The 21,589-nt window shown below is 39.9% G+C and overlaps 1 protein-coding gene across 2 annotated transcripts in view; it reads right to left on the bottom strand.

The window, feature by feature from the left end:
* SSBP2 (single stranded DNA binding protein 2) overlaps positions 1-21,589 on the bottom strand; it is a 136,535-nt gene that overhangs the window by 23,653 nt on the left and 91,293 nt on the right. Inside the window, exons 5-10 of one of the 2 annotated variants that reach the window (XM_005529451.3) lie at positions 21,150-21,239; positions 8,876-8,935; positions 7,142-7,208; positions 6,904-6,974; positions 4,773-4,840; positions 633-681 (exon numbers count right to left, since the gene is read on the bottom strand). In XM_005529451.3, the coding sequence (XP_005529508.1) occupies positions 633-681; positions 4,773-4,840; positions 6,904-6,974; positions 7,142-7,208; positions 8,876-8,935; positions 21,150-21,239 (405 nt within the window). The remainder of the gene's footprint in view (positions 1-632; positions 682-4,772; positions 4,841-6,903; positions 6,975-7,141; positions 7,209-8,875; positions 8,936-21,149; positions 21,240-21,589) is intronic. The other variant, XM_005529454.3, reaches the window with a different exon arrangement.

The raw sequence follows: 21,589 nt of genomic DNA on the forward strand, positions 1-21,589 counted from the left end.
CTTGACCATAAAAGGAAAAGAAGCTGCCATGTCTTTCACCTTAAGAAGATTCTGGTATTTATTTCTAAGGGCAGTGTCCTGGAGAAAGCCTGTGAATAATCTGGTTTTCAATTCCTTTTCTGTTATTCTCTCCAAAGGAACATGGGCCAGTGCTCTTGTGGGAGTAGCAACTGTACTGAGAACGCCACATTTCTCTACAGGCAACTTGTCAGCCAAATGAGTGTCACAAATAAATGTATTATTGAACTTGCCAACTGATTTCAGGGATTGAAAAGACTTTACATATCAGTTAAAAAATAACCATTTTAATCGAGTACATGCAAAAGAAAACTGAAGAAGAATTTCACTAATAGAATTAAAAAGCCAAAAATGAGAAACCAGGGAGAACTGTTTAGCAGGGCAAGCCAGACACACCTTATCCATCTGCAAGTACCAAAAATGGACATTTTAAAAATAATGATATATGATCCTGGAATGAAAATGAATATTCTCTGCCTTGTGGACAAATAGCAGACACTGGTGTTCATGTAGGATCCCTGCACAATCTTTATGTTACGGCAGTGCTGGGCCTAGCATGGAGATACTTCCCTAAATACAAGAAAATGTCAAATACATGTGTAATAGTTACTTACAGAATTGGCATTGGTTGGGTTTGGCCAAGGTCTACCACCCCCAGGACCCCTGAAACAGAAGAAGAATGATGAGACACAGAACCACCCCCAACCTCTGACCAGCTCTGAGGAAAAAAAATCTGAATAACCTGTTTCCAGAGGAAGGAAATTGCTTTTTTCAAACTAAAGCATGTTTACAAACCATAACTACACCAAGTTAAAATGCAAGAGCAGAATGTTTGTTGTTACACTGCTATTCAATCATTTGGTGAGTTGATTAATTTATTTACTACTCAGAAAATAAATTTAAGTCATAAAATAAATAAATGTTCAGTCATAAAACCAGTAATCTTGCTCACATAATTAAGCACACGCCTGAAGTACTGAGGATGCATTAATTTTCTGTGGATCTAGAATACTGCAGCATAGTCAGGTTTCATTAGTAAAACTTGTGCAATTAGCTAATCAATGTTTTGGGAACACCTAATTTACAAAAGAACATACAAAATGTGTTGCTCTGATTCCTCTATGGTGATGATGATGATGATGATGGCCATGATGATAACAACAGCAGCCATGACAATAAATTTCATGTATTAAACCCAGGAAACCCTTGGAGGGTTTTTCCTCACAACTGTTGCTGTTATTTTAAGTTTCTCACTCTCAGCTAAACCCAGAAAAATAACTTGGGGGTGAGGCTTCATCTCTTAACAATCCAGAGGGGACTCAGACACACCAGAGGTAAAATCTCCATGTTTGCAATGCCTCAAACCCATAATTATTTCTGGGAGCACCAAGAGCTCCTGCTTGTTTATAAACAAGACTGAATCACTTTCTGATGGCCCTGACAATGGAGAGGAAGAGCAGATGACAAAATTTCCACATTTTCAATGGCATTTTGGCCTCATTAGCTGTAGAAAAGAACATTAACCAGAACAGCTCACCAGGCATGGGAGAGACTGAAACAGAGAGAAAGAATCACCCCTTATTAATGAGTTCTAAAAGTTTTCTAAGTCTTTTAGAAATAAAAACTATTACGTGCACACGTTGCCTGAGGGATTTAATACTGAATCTTCTTTTTTTATTACATTGTTGATGAAACTATAAAGGAACCCTCAAAAAAAAAACCCCAAAAAACAACAACAACAACAAAAAACCACCAACAAAAAATCAACAGGAAATTTATTCATTTCCACTGTCTTTATTGTTGCAATGCTGGAAATCAAGAGTGTTGGTATGGTCTTTTCTGCTTCGTTTAATGAAAGACTGAGCAAATAAATGCTCCTCAGGTCATTCATAGTCAGCAATTTCTCCTCTGCTGATGATCACATGGTGAAATATTAAGGGGTTGGTTTTTGGCTTTTTTTTTCCTTTGTTGCTCTTTTTCTTATTTTCCATTGGTTTATTGGATCCTCCCTTTCAGAAAAATCAGAAATAATTGTAACAACACTTAGAAGTCCCTTCCACTCATTTCTGTGACATGTACTGACTCAGAGACACAACTGGGTTAAGCCACAGGAATAAGGAAACTCAGACCTTACACTCAGATATGGGAACTCACCTTTCATCTAAAAAGCTGTTGGAATTTTCAGATTTATTGGACAGCTTTCAGTATAGACTTAGAAATCACTGCAGCAGATTCTGCTGGAAAGCCACATGGGTTTTGTGGAGCCAAACGCTTACAAAACACACATTAAAAACTCTCAAACTGCATTTTTTTCCCCCTCAGTTCTATGCAGGCAGGTCTTTTGTGTTTTCCTAAATGTTTATTCTGGAAGCACCAACAAGGTCATAAAACATAACCATACAAGTACCTATTCCAATATACTTCACAAAGTATCTGTTGCTATGACCAATTTTTTTAGCTGCAATTCTTTTTTTTAGAGTTTGTCCTGTAAGTGTCAATCCTGGCTTGAAAAAGATAAAAGTCTGAAATTTTAGTTTTCCAAGAGGCAAATATATTCCATCAGGAAATGAAACATCTAGACTCAAGTTTGTGAATTGAAGTTAAAAGACAAAAATCACACCTTTTTTTTTTTTTTTTTTTTTAAATCTGAGGCATGACTGAGATATTCTTAGTGCTTGAGACAGCACTGCAGGTCACACGGGGTGTTAAAAATCACCAGTGAAATGTAACACTGCTCCCTGAAATCTGCCTTTTTGTTCCAAAAACTGGCAGAGACATGAAATCTTCCTAAAAATGGCTATGTCAAGTTTCAACTGAAAAACTTACAGCTAAAATGAAGTTATTCTGTGGAAGAATATGGGCTGGGCATCAGCTGTGCCCAACAGAAATCCGATGCTGTTATTGATGACAAAACAAGGAATTACCCAGCAGTGCTGCATTTGTGGATTGTATGGACTGAAATGCTGCCTTTATGAGCCCTCAGGCTGCCATTTCTGACCACAAAGAACAATCTCTCACCCAGAAAATTTGTACATTTTAATTGGCAGATAGTCTGCTCTTAACCAAAGCAGCTTCCCTTCACACCTTCCAAGGGGGAAAAGCTGGATTTTAAATGGCAGCTGTTTCTGTGGAGCACACATTTCTGTACTTGACACTGCCAAAAATCCAAGAAACAGAAGAACAGAACACTGGGAAATTGTCATGTAAAGCAAACACTCAGGTACCAGGGTACCTCATGTACATTTGAAGTGTGATTTCCCAGCTGATTTTCCCACACTGCTGCTTCCTGTGCTGGGATAAAGGGTGAGGGAACACAGGGACCCACTTGGGTCTGTGCTCTGCCCCTGACTCTGAGGCCTCACCACAATTTCAGAGACAGCAGTAAATTTACAGTAGGAAAACACACTCATGTCCTGAAAACACAATTCAAAGACTCCAAACTCAGAGAAACCTTTTGATGAGATCTATTTATAAAAAAGCAGCAATATTAGTACTTCAATCCATCTTCTCTCTTCCTGGTAGGCCCAGGAAGTCTTTTTGTCATCCAGAAAACTCTTTTCTTATTTGTCCTGTGCAAACTCTCATTTAGGTGAATAAATGGTTTCAAAATATCTTATCTATCCCTCAGTTTTACTTCTGGAAAGTTAATCTGCCTTTTTTTGTAATTCAGTCATCTGCTGGTGAAAACCTCTACAGTGCTTATACTTGACTCACACTGAATCTCAAATGTCTAAGTATTTTTTCAACATCAATTTAATTGAAAAACATAAAAGCCTACCCTCAGGAAGGCTCCTGTCTGAAATCCCCCGATGTGATGTCTGTGATAGAGCAACACACAACTTCAGATTTTATTTGCTTCAAGAATTCAATGTATGTCTTGAAATCCAAACCAATTAGAGGTATGGTGGATTTTTAAAATTACATTATCTATTTCTGTACCTCTTTGACTTCTTCAGGTGGTAACTTTTTACTTGAAATCAAAATTATCATTTATTTTTGTTTTCTATGAAAACTGGAGTAAAAATGAGTATCTATGATATAATGAGAAAATCATATAGAAATCTTTACTGCTTTCTTAATGTTACACCTGAAGTATTTCTACATGCTTTAAAGTGGGGCTGTCCTCAGGGATACAAGGTGCAACACCCTGCCACAGCTAAATCCATGTCCGGAACAAATCTGAACTCAGGTTATATCCATTTTTACCAGATGATTTTCCAGGCCCAGAAATACACATAAACACTGACAAAAATACTCTCATATCTGTAAAGATACTCCATCTGTTTAGACTGGAAATAGATGTTATTAAGGAAATAAGAACTGCAATTGAGGAAGACTTTAAAATCAATTGTGTCTTTCTTTTTCTTATAAATAGTTCTAGACAAAGGCTATTTTGCTACAATTAAATACTGACTTATTTTGAGGAGAAAAGAAAACATTCCTCACAAGATATTTAGTAAGTAGAAATATAAAGAGTGATATATATAAATATTTTTTTTAAAATGCATACAAGGTTATATCAGTGATTATATTGACAGAATATTCCCAGTAATTGAAGTTTGATCTGTGAAAGAAACTGAGTATTTGTACAGACTTGTTAGGACAGCCAAGGCTCCTGTAGGACTGGGTTCACTTTTAAAATTGCATTTATTGATCATCAAAGCATGTTCTCCTTCCCTTATCTTTCCCATCTGCTCCTTCTGCAATGCAATAATGTCATTTCCTAGGTACAGTAGGATTTATGTTGTGCTTACATGTTCATCCCAGGCATCCCCGGGCCACCTAAAGCGTTCAGAGGGGGTCTCATGGCACCTCCATAGTTCTGCAACGACAACCAAGGGTCAGACTACCACAAAACAAAAAAACAAAACCAAAGAGGAGGGGGAAAGAAAGGACAGCAGGTTAATGACATCCCTGTGCAACTGCTGCCAGGACAGGCCATGCCATTCATGCTCTCAGGATTCCCTGACTGTTGACTAAAAAACACGGGATCATTAACCCCAAGGAGAAACAATACAAACAACAGATATTGACTAAGAATGATTTCAGGAGAGATTACATAACTTACACATATTAAGCTCAAGTTACTGGACAGAAAGGGTCAGGTTTTATAATGATTCAATTCATTATAATGAATTCTAAACTGAGGCAATTCAAAATCAGCACCGCCTACTAAGATTCTGAGATACCAAATGGGTATTATTTCTACCTAGACTTCATTATGTTTGTACAAAATTAAACCACATGATATAACTTTTGTAATGTACTGTTACATTTCTCTTCCCATTATTCAATTCTAATAAATCACAGAATCTCAGGATGGGACCTTAAAACCCATCCAGTGTCATCACTGCTCTGAGCAGGGACACCTTCCACTATCCCAGGTCTGTGATAATCAAAATGAAGAGTATTTAACATGGCAATTAATGTCCTAGCAATGTTAACAAATTAAATTCCCATCCCCTATAAAATCTGAGTTTATGCCCTGATATCATGACCAAAGTTTGACTGCACTACTTACAAAAAAAAAAATAAAATAAATCACTCCTATTTTTATTCAGTGGAATAGAAGCAGAACAATCTGTCTCACCTGACAATCTACCTTACAACTGTAATTACTGCTAATCCTAAGCAGATGCACTGCTTTGCCCTAAATAACTGCACTGCCCTCAGGGCCACCCATACAGGTGTCCTTTCAGAGCAGTGATGCTCTCTGCAGAGCCTGGTGGCCCAGGTATTTGGTGAACCAATTATGGAGTCATTTGTGAACTTGAATTTTGTGTAGGTTAGGATGTTGAGCACAAGAAAAGCAGAAGCTTACAAAAACATTGGATCTTAAATGACAGCAAAAATGGAAAAATTATCCTCATAAAAAGTGGCATGAGATTTGCCTGCTGTGTGACTAATGGTGCTGCATAGAGGATCAGCTCATTCTCATATGGCAGCACAGCAGAGCTTCTCTTTCTACCTCCAAAAACGGTAAATACATTTCAGGGCCACATAAAAAACCAGCAAATACATTTAATAATGTTTTGTTGAACAAAACTCAGCAGAGATTGTGAAGAACCGCACAACTGGTTTCTAGCAAGAAGACCCAAAATTGTACAGACAGTTGTGAACAGGCTTGGAAGGCAAAGCTGTTCAATCATTTGGAATTTAGTTGTTATTCAAACAAGAAGCCACCAGAGAGTTTATCTGAAACAGGGAAGCAAAAATGCACAGTGTGGGCACTACAAGCACACTGCGAAACAAAACACTGTCACAGCACCACGTGCTGCTCGCTGGCAGCGCTGACAAAACCCAGAGGAGCCTCCTGGACCTGTGTTCCAGGGGTGCCCAGGACTGTTTGTCCCCTGCCCTGGAGCTCTGCTGGGACAGAGACACCCAGATGCTCCAGGTGGACACAGGGACAGTGGCAATGTGGCTGTCTCATTTTACACCAAAATCTCTGCTGCATGCACCAAAATTTAGATCAACATGGATGAAAGAAAAACTTGACAGAATTTGGAGAGGTATTTTTGGCAAAGTTGGAGGGTATTGATCCTTCATCCTAAGCAGCATAATCAGTGAGGGGGAGGAGGAAACACCTACTCGTCTCCTGGTCTCCCTTGCCAGCGTCAGTCTTTGATTACAAAATATACTTTGATAAAGAAAGCAAGTGAAGGGATTCCTCTTTTAAATCCAAATATTAATGAAAATGACAGATTTTTCATTTAGATTTTGTACAGCTGCAACTCAGAAAGGATTTTTTTTTTGTGAAACAGGAGGTTTGTTTTAAAAATGGATTATGGAAAACAAGTCCTGGGCCTCTTCAAGCTACACAAAGAATATAATATAGACTAAGTACAGGCCCGTCACTAAGGATGACACATTTGTAGAAAGTACCTGTGGTCCTAATGGCACCATTCCCCTTGGAGGAGTCATCCTCTGCATTGGCCCACCCATGTTTGGATGACCTGCAAATAAAATATAAAATACACAATTAATTTAATTATGCGAGACACAAGCACCTTCTACAGCTACTTTTAATGAATCATCTCTTTCTAATTAAGAGAAAAGACTCAGGATCTGCAGAAAGGTGCCAGTTTGTGAGGACAGCACTGTGGAGAGGTCCCACACTCACCCTGCTGCCGTGTGGGGTCCATCCCGCTGGGCAGGAGGGGCTGACTCCCTGGGACACCTCCGAGGGCCTGAGGCAGGGAAAACACAGCATAAAACCACAGAATGCCTTGAAATTCACGTTAAAAACACAACACACACGTTTCATTCCTAATTGCTGGATGTTTTCTCTGAGTCAAGAGTTAAGACATTTTTAAATCCCCACATTAATCTGCCCTCTGGGTTTACTGAATTAGGTTTAAAGCTCATTTTTACAGGATTTTACCTGTAGCTGGGTCAAGTAGAAAAACACTTTATGAATGGATCTTTGTAGCTGATCCATGAGGTGCTATTTAGCGTTTCAAAGCACCATTACATCTTCAGTAAAAATGTATCCTGAGCGAGCAGGATATCAGAATGGTTTGGGTTGTAAGGGACCTTAAATCCCATCTCCTTCCAACCCCTCTGCCATGGGCAGGGACCCTTTCCACAATCCCTGGACCAAACTATCCCCCCTAATCAAAATTTGGGCTTTAAAGCTGTGCCATGATAGTTTATTGCTCGCACACCTTGTGCATCCACGCCGTACCTCGAGTTATGTCAGTGCTGCTAAAGCAGCAATTCGTGAACTTGGCGTAATGTGGATGTGGCAAGAGCTGCAGTTCACTGGGATTATGTGATTATCTTCCAGTCTGGAATGAAAGTACTGCAGTTTGCAGACAAAATCACTCCTGAAACCAAACCTGCAGGCTGGCAGCACTTCCAGCCACCACATCCCACCTGCCAGGATTCACTGAGCTCAGGCACTGAGGGTGTGAAACCCAAACACTTGGCTCAGGGGCTCAGACACCTCTGGCTAAAATAGTGCTGGGAAGTGCAAAAATCAGGAATGCACTGAGTTACGGCAGTAAAGTGTTATCAAATGAGTGCAGCACTAATGGCACTGCAAAGGTGATCACTTCATCAATGTTAATTTAAGTCCCCACTGCCCTGGTGAGAAAGCAGCCCTGGTTCAGGTAACTTAACCTGATCCCAAACATCAACCAGGTAGAGCAACACCTGGAGAAGTCTTGCCACCTGATACATCCAGCTCACTGAAATTTAGATTTCATACCTTCTGGTGACAGTGTGTCAAAAGGAATGACAAATTTGTTGAAACTGTGTTACACAAATATAAAAAATAGCCATAAATGAGGCTAGGGCTGTAGTGTGACAATAGAAAGGCAGTTCTGGAAGCCAAAGCTGAATGAAACTATCTATTCCATTTATCCTTTCTCCCTTTCCCAATATTGTAAATGACCTAGTTTTTCTCTCAGAGCTCCACTGATGTTTTTCTGTCTGCTTGTCTTTAACTTTTCATCTGCTGAAAACTCTTTCTCCTCCTCTATCTGCACTATGGAGAACTTGAAAACACAAATGTTCTCTACTTCCAGAACCCTCTTCTCACAGATGGGCCAAAAAAGGTCCCTGCTGATGAACAGCAGCTCATTACTCATCCTTGTCTCACTGGCATTACACATCCTTTGATGGAAAATTGGGAATCCAGCACTTTTAGAAAGTGCTCAGAGTGTCTGTAGGAGCCACTGAGCACTTCATGAGACCTATTTCTCAGCAATAATCCCCATATTTACTGTGAAATAAATACAATCTGTGTGTCCAACAGAGATGGGCAGAGACTGATGTGCTTGACACAGAAGTGAGTAACACAGGGACAGAGCCCTCGCCCTGGGCCAGCAGAGCAGCAGGGATGAAGCCTCACCTGGTTGGGTATTCTGAGAGGTGGCCTTGGACCTCCAGGGTACCGGGGTGACATGAAAGGCTGCAGGGAGAAGAAGAAACTCTTGAATAATCCCACCCATCCTGTAAAAGTCACCCTGTGCCGCTGCCACGCTCACACCCACCCGGCCTGAACACTCACACAGAGAGCTTTGGACATTGTTCCACAATGTTTAGCAGTACTGCACAAATTCAGAGGATAGATTATTTAACCATTTGTTTCAGCACTTCTAAGTGCAGAATATAAAAAACTTAATGCATTAATAGGGACCAATAAACCATCATCAGACATCTCTAGTTTCCACTGGAGAAGGGGGAAAGGTGGGAACCTTGAAATAGAAAACAAAGGTGTTCTTGGGAGACTTCAGAGGCAAAGAAGATCAAAATAACTCACAAATACTTTTCATTCACTTTTTCATAATACAGCAAAAAGCAACACAAGATTTAACCTGCGGGGGCACAGATTCTGAGTTCATGATGCAAATATTTAGAATTTTGCTGGTTTCAGCTGCCATATCAATTCAGTGCTGCACTCCTGCCATCCCTCCCTGTTCACACACTGGCTCTCCTCTCTCCCACCTCAATTTATACCCAAATCTGGCACACCATCCACACTTTGTGAGCTTCTGGTGGCTCTTGGCTACTCCTGAGCTACCTCACAGCTCTCAAACAAGGTCAGGCCCCCAAATAATCAAGTGGTATTGGCAGCAAAAGCATTTAACTTCCCTGCTCGTTCCACCCCAAAATGTGGCAATAGCCTAGAAATCTAAAAGGATGAGTGGCAAATCTACAGGAAAAAGGCATAAATATCTGACTAAACAGAAGATGAAGAGGATGGCTTTGGCAAGCAGGAGTACCTACAGCTCCAGAAGAAATGAAGAGATAAAAGTATGCTGTGACTGAGCACAGGGACAAAAAGACTGATTTAGACTAGCAATAGCTAGAAGAGAAACTGCAATTATTTTACCAATAATTACTACTGGAATTTTTCCTGTGATCTTACATCAATAAATTAATGAAACCTTTCACATCCTGGAATCAGATGAAAGCTGGAGTAATGTAACCTACATAAACATGCTCTCAAAGTACTGCTAGAAAGCAATTTAAAGTACAGAGGGTTTACAAACTGGAGAAGAAAGTTCAATAACAATTGTGAATAGATTAATAAATTACTTGATGTGCTGTAGAGGAGGGAGGATCCTTTGTGCACTCTCTGATGGTGAGAACCTCTGATAAGAAAGAGAAAGGGCTGTGCATGGGGTGAGGCCCCTGTGAAACAGTACAAGTATCAGGAAATTAGAATTTCAACCATTCCCACAAAGGTCAACCAAATGCAGCCACTCCAGTGAGGACCCTGGGTTTGACTTGTCTCCTCCAGCAAATGAAACTCGACTTTATTTACATCTGTGCAGTGCAAAAAAAAGGAAATCTGAAGTGTTATACGAATATTACGTAATAGTAATAAAAAACCTGCTCCTTCCAAGCTTACGAGGCTCATGTACTGTAAATATTCATGTATCTCTGTTTCCCCCTACACCCAGGTAGAACTGCAATCAGTGACAAGCAGATTTCACGTAGTTCCTGGTTTGGTTTACCACAAAAATTTTACCATTACAAACTTAAATATTCTCATTTTTGTGTCAATGACTGAACTTCTCCCTCTCCACTACCAATATTTCGCTTGTCCACTAAAAGGTTCCACCAAGATGTTTCCAGAGAACAAAGAAGTTGTGTCCAACGTTTTAATGAAAACAGATTAAATACTCTCAGCTTTTCATGACAGTGAGAGTAGTTTTAAAATACACACACACATTATTGAGCACTGGATTCTGAAAGACACAAACTCACACAGCAGGAACTTTGTGTCATGTGTTTATTCACCAGTTCCCTTGTCATTTCCAGAATACCTGACATTTAGTCTCTGAACTAGTTTTACTTTCATTTTCTACCCTTTTTATTTTATTAGGAGTTGCTGGAATGCTCATTAGGGAAGAACCACTGTGGGCTTCTGTTTCTTACAGCAGGCATCCCTCTCTCCTCAACAATTTCTTCTCCTTCTCTTGCAGCACAAACACTCCTGAACTTACTGGGCTCAGAATACTGCTACTGAATTAAAGCCAGTGCCCACACACCCTGGATTGGGCACTCAGATCTTGTTTCTCAAGGTGAAAATAAAATGTTTGCATGCTGAAGACTTGGACATTTCTGCCTGTTGTCTCAGCCTTGTCTGAAAAATCAAGAACACAAAATTCAGCATTTTAAATGCACCTTAGATGGATGCTCACACTGAATTTTCAGGAAGACAGACTCTTTATCTGTATTGGGTTTAAGCTGGAAAAATACCCAATAATGCAGCCAACTGCAACTTTAGCCAAAGCAACTTTAGCCAAGGGGAAGGAAGAAGGCAAAAGGGCTAAAATCAACTTCTCCAATGGAAGTTCAAGGACTGGCAGACATGATAAGGTGCTGGGAAAAGCATAAAAAACCCACTCCAAAACAAACAAACAAAACCCCAACAACAATAACAACAAACAAAAGAACATCCAAAAACCCAAACAGAAACCCCCAACCAAACCCCAAACAACAACAACCACCAGCAAAACCCAAAAAAACCAGCAAAACACCAGCAACCAAACAAACAACAAAAAACAAACCAAAAAGAAACAAAGGACACATGGAACCCAACCCAATTAAAAAAACAACCCATACAAACAAAACCAAACCTCCTCCAAAATCCCTCAAACCTAAACCAAAAAACAAGATAAAAAGAAATGACCAACCACACAAAAAAAGGAGGGAAACCCCCAAACTCAAAACAAATCCCAATCAAACCCAACCAGCAAACAAAAAAAAAAAAACAAATAAACGAACAAAAAAAAAACCAAAAATGAGTAAAACACAGTAACAGGCAAGCAAGCCAGATCTAAGCCACAGCTGAGATGGAGATTCCACCAACATCTGTTGACAGCAATCTATTGTAATTCCTACCCACAGGTATGAAATTCACTAATTTGGTATCACAAAAAGGATCCTGAAGGCTGCCATCCTGCAGCAGAGAGCAAAGGAAGAACCTTCTACTAAACTGGGTGAAAAAGAAGCCAGAAAGGAAAAATCTTTTGTGTAGTCACTGTAGAATATTTGCATTTAACAAATTACAGTGAAGGTTAAAAAAAAAAGGTCAGAAACCTAAAAGGAGGAATTTATTAGAATACTAGAATAATAAGAGATGACACAAAATAAAATCAAGATGTGAAATGTTAAATTTAATAAGCTTCCTTCTCTTACAGCAACATTTCATGTTGAATTGTTAAAAGTATTTTAAAGAAGGGCGAGTTCAGGAACTTGAATGATGGTGCCAGAAATTGTAGCACTTTTTTGTTATCCCTCTGCTCAAGAATAACCCAGCTGTGTACAGGGAGAGCAAAGGGTGTCTCTTAACCTGTGTGTTTAATGCAAGTCTGAGATGTGTAACATCAAAATATTGAAAATTCCTGTTTTTCTCAGTTCTCAACACAACAGAAAATAAGTTTTCTCAGTGGGAAAGTCCTTGAGAGAGCAATGTTGAAGCACAAGGCCCTCACTACCCACATTTTGGTGCCAGAAAATGTGATTTTACAGAAAGTATCCACAAGGAAGCTGATGCCATAAAGGCACAGAGGCTGGGATGTTTCTCTGCCAGCCATGCAATTCTAACTCTCTTTTTTAGCTGTCCAGGAGACTCTAAAATGTGATGTGGATTAGTTTTCACTTCCACCTAATAGCGGTGAAATAAGGAATTCAGAGGGTGGTGCTCTACTAGGCATGACATATTTGAATAAATCTATTGCTTCTTTAAATTTACTTCCCAAAGCTGGGAGTGTAATTTACTTCCTTCCAGATACAGGCTTCTTGCACTGACATTTTTATCCTGCTTTTAACTCATACCTTTGCATTTATCAATCACACTTTGTCTCACATAAATTTGCAAAACTTACAACAATGACTAGTCCAGAGAAGTAATCCTGAATATTTCAAATCCTATTGAGACTCAATTGATATTGATCACTAACAAAAATCACATGGTGAGACACAACTTCACACTTGGTGTGGAGAAAACCTAAATAGCAAACAATTGATTTTTATAACTCAGCCACCTACAGCACAAACATAAACACCACTTATCCTAGCAGCTGAAAATGGAACCACAGACCTTATTTGTACACACTACAAGTGATCTTAAATTAATTGTGCTGCTACTTGAGGTGCAAGTACTGGAAAACAGTTCAAGCTGCAAGAGACAAAGATCACACTTCCTCTTGTAATTCTGAAAATGACCCAATCTTTCCATCTATCCATTTAAAAGTTCTACATGATCACAAGTGAAACAAATCAAAAATCTTTGCTCTCGTCTCTGATTAAAAATCAGTCGCCCAGTTACACATTCTGTGTAAAATACCATTCATCTTCACCTTTTTTGTTTCCAAACTCTACTCTGGGCTAAAAGGTTTGGCATCACTTACTGCTATGTATTACTAGTATTAGTATCCAAAATATTAAAAATAAGACTGCTGGCCATTTTTATTTCATTTTCCTGTAAGGGAAAATAATATTTCAATATATCTCTTTAAGACTCCAGTGTTTTAGGAAACACTCTAGAGGTGTTTTACACCTACGTCTTCCATTCCCAAATCGAAGGGGGTCTGCCCTCCTAGGAGGACCATGGGGAACCATTAAATATGTGTGAATTGAATTTATCTGAGTTAGCCTGCAATTCATTTTTCATTTCATTACTTTTCATTTTTCAGTTTCCTCTGTGATTTTTTTTTGGTGGCATCTCTCTCAGCAGTAACAAATCACTCAAGTTTCAGGACACTCTTCATTAACACATTTTAGTCTTAACTGGGACCGAACACAAAATTATTTTTTTTCTGAAGTATTTAGGAGATGAAATTTGGGTTGTACACTGCCCATCTTGCAGTTTACCAGCGCAAACCAAAACAGCTGATTTTATTTATGGTATTTCATATAAAAATGTGTTATTCTCAGCACTGAGAGAGGAGTTCTCTCTATATTGGCCTTTCCTGATGAACAAACCTATTTCCGTGAGCAAGTTCATCTCTGTGCTTCAGGGAAAGATCCCTAAAAAATAATTCCTGTATTTATGGTTTTCTAAGAGCAGACTGACAACTTAAAAATAGCACCAGTAAGAGGTCTGATTTAATTCATAATACAGAGCAAAAGTGGTTGTTTTTTTCCCTCAATTGAAGAGCTCCCTCCCTATCCAGAATTCCAAGTTACAGCAATACCAGCTTTTTAAATAAATTTAGTGTTTTATCCCTGGTCAAGGACATCATATGGAAGGACACTGTAACACACACCTTGTATGGTATAGAAAAATGAAGAAACAATTCTGTACTTAACAGAAAGAAAGAAAGAAACAAAGAATCAGAAAAGCCCCAAACAAAACCTCTGGTCCCCAGCTAGGCATCTCTCTCTGAGATGCTGACAGCCAGATCTGCTTTTAGATGATCTGTAGGAATTGTATTGTTATTACATTTATGTCACTTTGTGGGGAACATCATTATCTGAAGCTCAAGATTTCATAACTGGGACAGAAAATTGCTAAGTTCTGCACATAATGCTTAAAGGAATTTTTGAAAGAAATTAAAATTTTATAAAAAGCATTACTTAGATGAATTTTAAACCAGGTAAACAGTTTTTACATTAATTTTATTAAATGCAAATAGAAGGGAAAACAGAGTATTTCAAACACGACAAGCCAAAACATTCGAGATGTAACACCTTAAAAACCCTCAAAAATAAAAATCCCTGTGTTTTTAGAATTTAGACATCATCCAGACAGATGACTGAAAGCATTTTCCCCAGATTGATGAACCTGATGATGATACATGGCTGACTCTTTGGAACAGCTGATTAGCTCCTCAAACTGAGCAGTTTTAATTTGTTCCAACAGTTACGAGCAGTAAAAGCATTTCCACATCTGCAGGGTGGGATTATTGAGGCCAGCAGGTTCTGGATAACTTCACTTTTTAGAAGTTGACTTTATTGCTGGTATTTAGGGAAAGGAACCCAAACAGGAGAAAAACACAAACTACTTATAGATCTTTCTAGATGATAATACCCTCTCACATAGTGCAACCAGTTAAAGTAATTTTTAAAAATGGAATATTTAAAAATGCAGTGTGATACCGCTGAGGACAAAAAGGCACATATGCCAATTCTGCAAAGAATTAGACCTATCATTTTATGAATTTGAAGATTCCCAGACTGCTCTACTGGGGTGGGTGCATCGACAAACCATGGAGATTCCAAAAATACAGTAAAGTTCTTCCTACCAACATGAATTATACAAATTATATAAAGGGGAAAAAAGTCCCCTTTAAAATCCATTTTCAAAGTTTCTCAAGGCTACCAAAGCTGCTATCTTTGCTCACACGCTGCATGTGCAGCTCTGGTGACGTTTCATTCTTCCATCACCACGTTTTCACAACCCAGGATGGTTCTCAAGCTTCTGGCACTTCCCTATGTCTGCCCTGCTCGGAATCTTTAACTTTTCACTCCTTCATCTGCAATTGCCCCACTTGCTGCACTGGAATTGAGGCTGGGTGTGGACACGTGCCAAATACAGCTAATTCTGCTGTTCTGCTACAGTTTGTAACCACCTCAGTTGCACAGAAAAGTCAATGCTGCAAAAATGGGGAACACAGCGGGAGTGTGATGGATCCTGGGACAGATAACGAGGTGAGGCTGCAGGAAGTGGGGAGATAAAATACGGAGAAACTCTGGAAAACCTGGAGACTGTGTGAGCATTAAGGGGAGAGCTGAAAGAGTTCAAAGGGGTTTAAAAGGAAACAAAACTTTATTTTAGACAGGCAGAGATACAGGTGCTGGTTCTGCACAGAGCAGGCTGAGCCACAGCACTTCCTCTGGCTCCAGCTGTGCCATTCTACAGCTGGAACTGGGATTCCTCATTCCCTGCACAAATAGTAACCCCCAGTGGAAGATTCATTCCAAAATGGCTTTAAAGAGGTGCTGAGGGATTCCTCCCTCCTCGTCTTCCTTCCTTTAACTGCTTTAACCAAATGCTGCATTTATTTGCTCTGGAATACAAACTCTATTTTTTAACAATGTGTCATGCCATGACTTCACTGTAAATATGGTCAGTATTAACTACGAACTAAAATATTACATTACAGAGATATTTTACAGCCTTACACTACACCTTACAAATCCATTTTCTTTCCATCTGTACATAGTTCACCATTTCTGCCTCAAAATGCAGGAGATGCATGTTACTAATTTTTAATTTGCTGACTTTGCTTATTCTCACTTAACTAGGTGATAAATTTTGATTTATATTTATTTACATATGGTAGACATATATTTGTAATGCATTCATATATAATAAATATAAATGTTTATATATACATATTTATTTATTTATTTTCCTGCCCAGCCTTACTGTTTGAGATATGTATTTATATCTCAAATAGTAAGGCTGGGCAGGAAAATAAAAGTCCTTTCTGCTCATGTGCCTTACTGTAATAACACTCTCCTGAAGCATTAGGTCAGCTCTACTATGGCAAACAAGGCTAAAAATAATACTTGAGAATAATATGTATTGAGCTAAAAAGAGCAGGAGCAGCTGCCACTAGATGGCAAGGCAAGCTCACATAACTTTTCAGGGCTGGGTTTGGGTTGGGTTTTTTTTCCCCCTTTATATAAGAGGAATATGTAACATTTGTATTTCGAACATGGTGTCGACACTTCTCTCCCATGCCATTCCAAGTTTATCTGGTGATCTGAAGTTGGTGAACGAAGCCAACCACTTGAAAAGCCCTTTAGAAAATACAGGCACCACAGAAATAATGTTTAGTGGTAAGTTGAACTTGAAGAGATTTTAACAAATGTGTTGAAAAAAAGAATGTGTTTAAAAGAACGGGCGCTTCGCTTATGTGTGAAAAGGTACAGACAAGTGCTAGAATTTGACTTTTAACAGAATTACCAAATTAAACAAGTGAACTGTCAATTGGAAAACAACCTGCTTCCCGTACAGCTGCCAGCAGGGTCTCCAGGTGAGTGCCTCTAAAGGCAGTCACGCTCGTCACACAGCCAAACCTTTGGGCAGCCATGGAATACAGGAGCTGAGGACAACTGAGGTTTAATTAAACATACATTGAAGTTTCTCCTAATTGCAGTGCAAAAGCAGCAGCCAGGGTCAGGCTCTGGGCAGCGCTGGGAGTCAGTAACTTGGAGAACCAGTGAAGGTAAGGTGCCCCTGCCCAGACCTGGGGTTGGAACAGGAGGGGCTTTAAGGTCCCTTCCAAACCATTCCATGGTCCTCTGTTCTAAACTCTGCATTTAGGAGTGCTAAAACTGGAAATTTAACTAAAAGGCAAACAAAATCCTGTGAAATCAATAGTTTACATTCTGTTTAAAAACTCCAAACACCTCAATGAACACACTTCCCTCTGGCCTCCGCTCATTTGCTTACTAATAACAACATTGTCCACAAAGATCAAATAAACAGTCTGCAAAAACACAAATGTGACATCTCTCAAATTATTTAGCTGCCTTAAAACATCAGTGAAGAGAGGGATGGAAATGGTCCTCAGTACCTGAAGAGCAGCAATTGCAAGACTGGATGTGGAAAGCTCAAAGACTCTGAATTGTATGACCTGAACTTCTTTGATCACAAGTGGAAGATTTAACTCACTGTAAATGAGTTTGTAAGAGCCTTGTGTAAAGCTGTGGCTGCTGACATTATATACATCCACTAACATTAGACCCAGAGGTAATTATTTATTATGATCTTATTCAACCTTTCAGTTGCTCAGTTACTATGCCAGGGTCAGACAGGACTCCAGAACCAGGGACAGAGAGCACAGGTCATGCTGATATCCAAGACTGGCCATATGAAGAAACTAACAAATGAAGTGGACTAAAAATGTCTAATAATGACACAGAAAATGTCCCAAATTACTTTATTTTATTATCACAGTAGCTAAGTGCCTTCCTCACACCTTAGTTCCATGTCCAGAATGTTACAGATGGGAAAAAGAAGACTTTTCCAGACTCAGGCTGGGGCTGGTTGGGCATTTCAGACATGCACAAATAAAATCATCTCGCTTGTATGCAATCTAGTATAGTTTCATGACTTCTGTTGCCCAAAGCAGCTGTTTGGGTTATAATACTTGGGGTTAAAGAGTCCTGTACGGCAGAGGTATTGTGCCCCACACATTCAAGTGCTGCTGCTAACGAACCAAGAGCAGCTTCAGGCTCTGTTTCACACCGAGTTATTTCCAGAGTCCCACTGCTGCTCAGTCTGAGAGAAGATGAAGACAAAAAGTATGTGTCTATGAACTTAAAGTTACATTCAAACACAAAGACAGCAGTGAGGGAACTGAGGCACATCCTAACTCCACATAAACACTGACTTTCACATTTGACTTTTGACACTGCAAACAATTTCTCTTGAAAACTAGAAAACCCACAAACAAACAAAACTCCCAAAAAACTCATTTATTTGATGACAATAGCTGGGAACAACTCCACCACCTTCCCTGCACTGGGCCATTTTTTCTGGACAGTCAGCAGTGCAGTGACCATCATCCCTCACCTGAACTGAAGCATTAAAGTTCAACTACAGAGAGATACAAGACAAATTCAGCTGCTGGCCTCAGAACTTCTACCTCTGTGGACCAGGCATGAAATGCCACAGGTTGCTAATTAACATCAGTGCTAACGCTCTACCTGCATGAGAAAACCTTTTACAAAGAGCAGAGTTTTGCCACATACTGTCTGAGAAACAGCAATTCTCCAGTATTTCTCTACCTCCAAGTGCTATACCAGCAGACAGCATTATTTTTAAAAAATAAAATATCTTTATTTTGTTCTATAAAAAGTAAATGTCTGAAAAATCATGTTAGAGGTCAACAGTGCCAACCAAAAGCAAAGCCTGTTGGTGTTTCTTCATTCCCAACACATTTTCCCCCCTGGACTGTGACATTCCCCTGATCTGGTAAGAACCCACTGCAGCAGCAGTGACCCCACTTTGCTTATGTCCCTGTGGGTGCCCATCCAAAACAGGAGTACAAAACCAAGAGGGAAGAAATTGCTTCAAATCATTTGTGACCCCTGAGTTCTGCAAGCAGAGCTGGCAGGTGCTGGCTGTCAGCAGCTTCAGCTCAGCCTAACCCAAACAACTCCCTGAAAGCAACAACAGGCACCCTTATCATTCCAGGGTGACCTTCCAGATAAATTTTGGGTTAAAGGAATTAAAATGTTACGAGGCCTTTGTGGAGCAAAGTCTCAGTGCACTAAATATAGACACAAGCACCTCTCTCCAGCTCTGCCCATGTGGTCTGACTCTGGAGAACGAACTGTTTGCTGTCATAAAGGAGTGAGGGGCAGGTCTCGGCTCCAAACTGCTGGGGGGAGAAGAATAAAGGCAGCCAGCTCTCAGAGCAAGAGAGATGAACCTGTTCTCTGGGGTTTGTTTTACCCTGGGACCAGAAGAATTGCAGGAGAGGATGGAGAAAGTGCCTCAGGTACAGGTCTACAGCAGCACCCATGACGAAAGGAGGAGGATTTCACCGTGAGTTTCCATTTCTTGCCTGTGATTTCACCTGTGTTTCACAGCAGCAGATGATAGCCCTCCATTTTCAAGTTTCACACACGCAGGCTCTGTCTGCCAGCACATTTTCTTGTCTTGAGGCGAGCTGACCTTGGTGAGGCTGAGCTCTGATGAAGGTTTCAGAGCCTGGCACTAAGTGCTGCCTGACAACACTGCAGCAGCAGGGCTGTCTGCACTCACACCTCAGGCTCTCACTGGGATGGAACCCTCTGGATTCTGGCTGAGCTCCCCTTGCTGGGATTGCTCCCGAACACATCAGCGCATCCACTACCACACCTGATTTCCAAACTCGTGTATTTTTAGGCACACAACTACAGCAAGGATTAACAATGTCTTGAAAAAATGTTCCTTTTCACTCTCAGGCCTCGCAAAAAGAGCAGGATGTCATTGTGGCTTCAGATCAGACTCAAGCCAGATACTGGCATACAATGAGATTTTACCCGCACTCAACTTTCTATCAGCTTGTCTTTCTTACATCTTCAAAGATCTGGAGTGGCTAGAAGTCTATTCACGCTTCTAAAAACAAAACTCCCACATCCTCCTTCTGCACAACCTTTAAAATAGTTACTCTCTCCTCTGTACTTCACACACTTGTCCTATCTGTGCCCCTTCCCCATCCTAGTAGTCGTCATAGACAATAACAAAAAAAGTTAATTCCTCTGACATCACAGCTGAAGTGGGAGGCTGAAGTAAAAAAAATAAAATAAAATAAAATAAAGGCAAAATATTGATATGATCTAAAAATTGAGACAAAAATTATGTGCAAAAGAGCCTCCCTAACCAGCTGCTCAAAGCACTAAAAGCAGAAATAAATTAATTAATGAGTTCTGCCAGCTCCCGAGAATTTTGTGACTGGCAGCAGCCAGATATTTTCCACTTCACTTCCAAGTATCTTTTCATGTGTTACAAATCAAACCTCAGTTTGCCAGTGTGGAGGAAAACAACCAAGTTTTGGCGAGGAGGAGATGTAAGCCCAGCCTGGGAGCAGTGCAGCCTCAGGTCACAAACACCACGCTGGCCTTGCACTAAAATGTCATTTCTGCCACCATCGTATCCTGTGCTGTTACTGCCCAAAGTCATAAATGGGTGTTCAGCTCCACGTAGGACAAAACTGAACAGAAGCAGCACAAGGTGTAAATGCCTGATTACATCCCTGATTTAATCCCTGATTAAACTTTTTAGGCACTTGGGCTGAGATCTTCAAGGTGCAGGGCAATGCTCACTGGGACATTCTGCATTGCTCAGGCTGAATTCCCACACAAGCTCAGGAACCTGGCCCGTGGCTTTAGCACAGAGCTGAACACAACCAACAACATTCTGACTTTAAAATTTCCATGGAATGTTATGTATATTATTGCAAGAAATTATTTTAATATTGTACTCAGGCATTTTCAATCTGCTAAAAAACTGGCACCATTTCTTGTTCTGTACTATTTCATAAATTAAATGCTTGTCAGTCAGGTCCCTTCCTTCCCACCTGTCCACTTCTGTTTAAAAATAAACTCTCAAATATTGCACCACACAGTGAGACATAGTTCAGAGCAGGACCTTTTCTGCAAACAGTATTACAGAGGATTTTCTATCCTAGAATTCCTGTAATGATAATTTTTTTTCTGAATACCTGAAAAAACCCCGGTGGTACTGGACCTACTGGCATGCCATCTCCTGGGGGAATGTTTCCTAGCACTGGGCTGGGAGCTGCTGCAGCACTCTGAAAAGAACAAAGGGAGAATAAACCTTTGTCATTGCATGGTAGGCATTAAACCCCCCCCTCAAAAATCCCCAAACCTGACCAAAGTGCAGAAAGTAATTCTCTGGATATGTTATTATGCCATTGTTTCATCTGAAGGTAAATTCAAAGTGTTTAGCCTTTTGTCCATACAAGTACCATGATTTGTTGAAATAACAAATGTGTGTTGAGAGGAGGGGTGCCAGAGATAGCACAGGCCAATTAGACAAATGTTGACTATATTTTAAAAATGTTGTATCTGAGTGTTTCTACATGCACCAGTAGTGTAACTTGCATTGCTTGAATGTAACTTGCATACTTAAGTGTATGAA

This window comes from Pseudopodoces humilis, chromosome 4 (genome assembly GCF_049639895.1).
Source record: "Pseudopodoces humilis isolate 2021_Gansu_Grassland_sample_001 chromosome 4, ASM4963989v1, whole genome shotgun sequence".
NCBI classification, from domain to species: Eukaryota; Metazoa; Chordata; class Aves; order Passeriformes; family Paridae; genus Pseudopodoces; species Pseudopodoces humilis.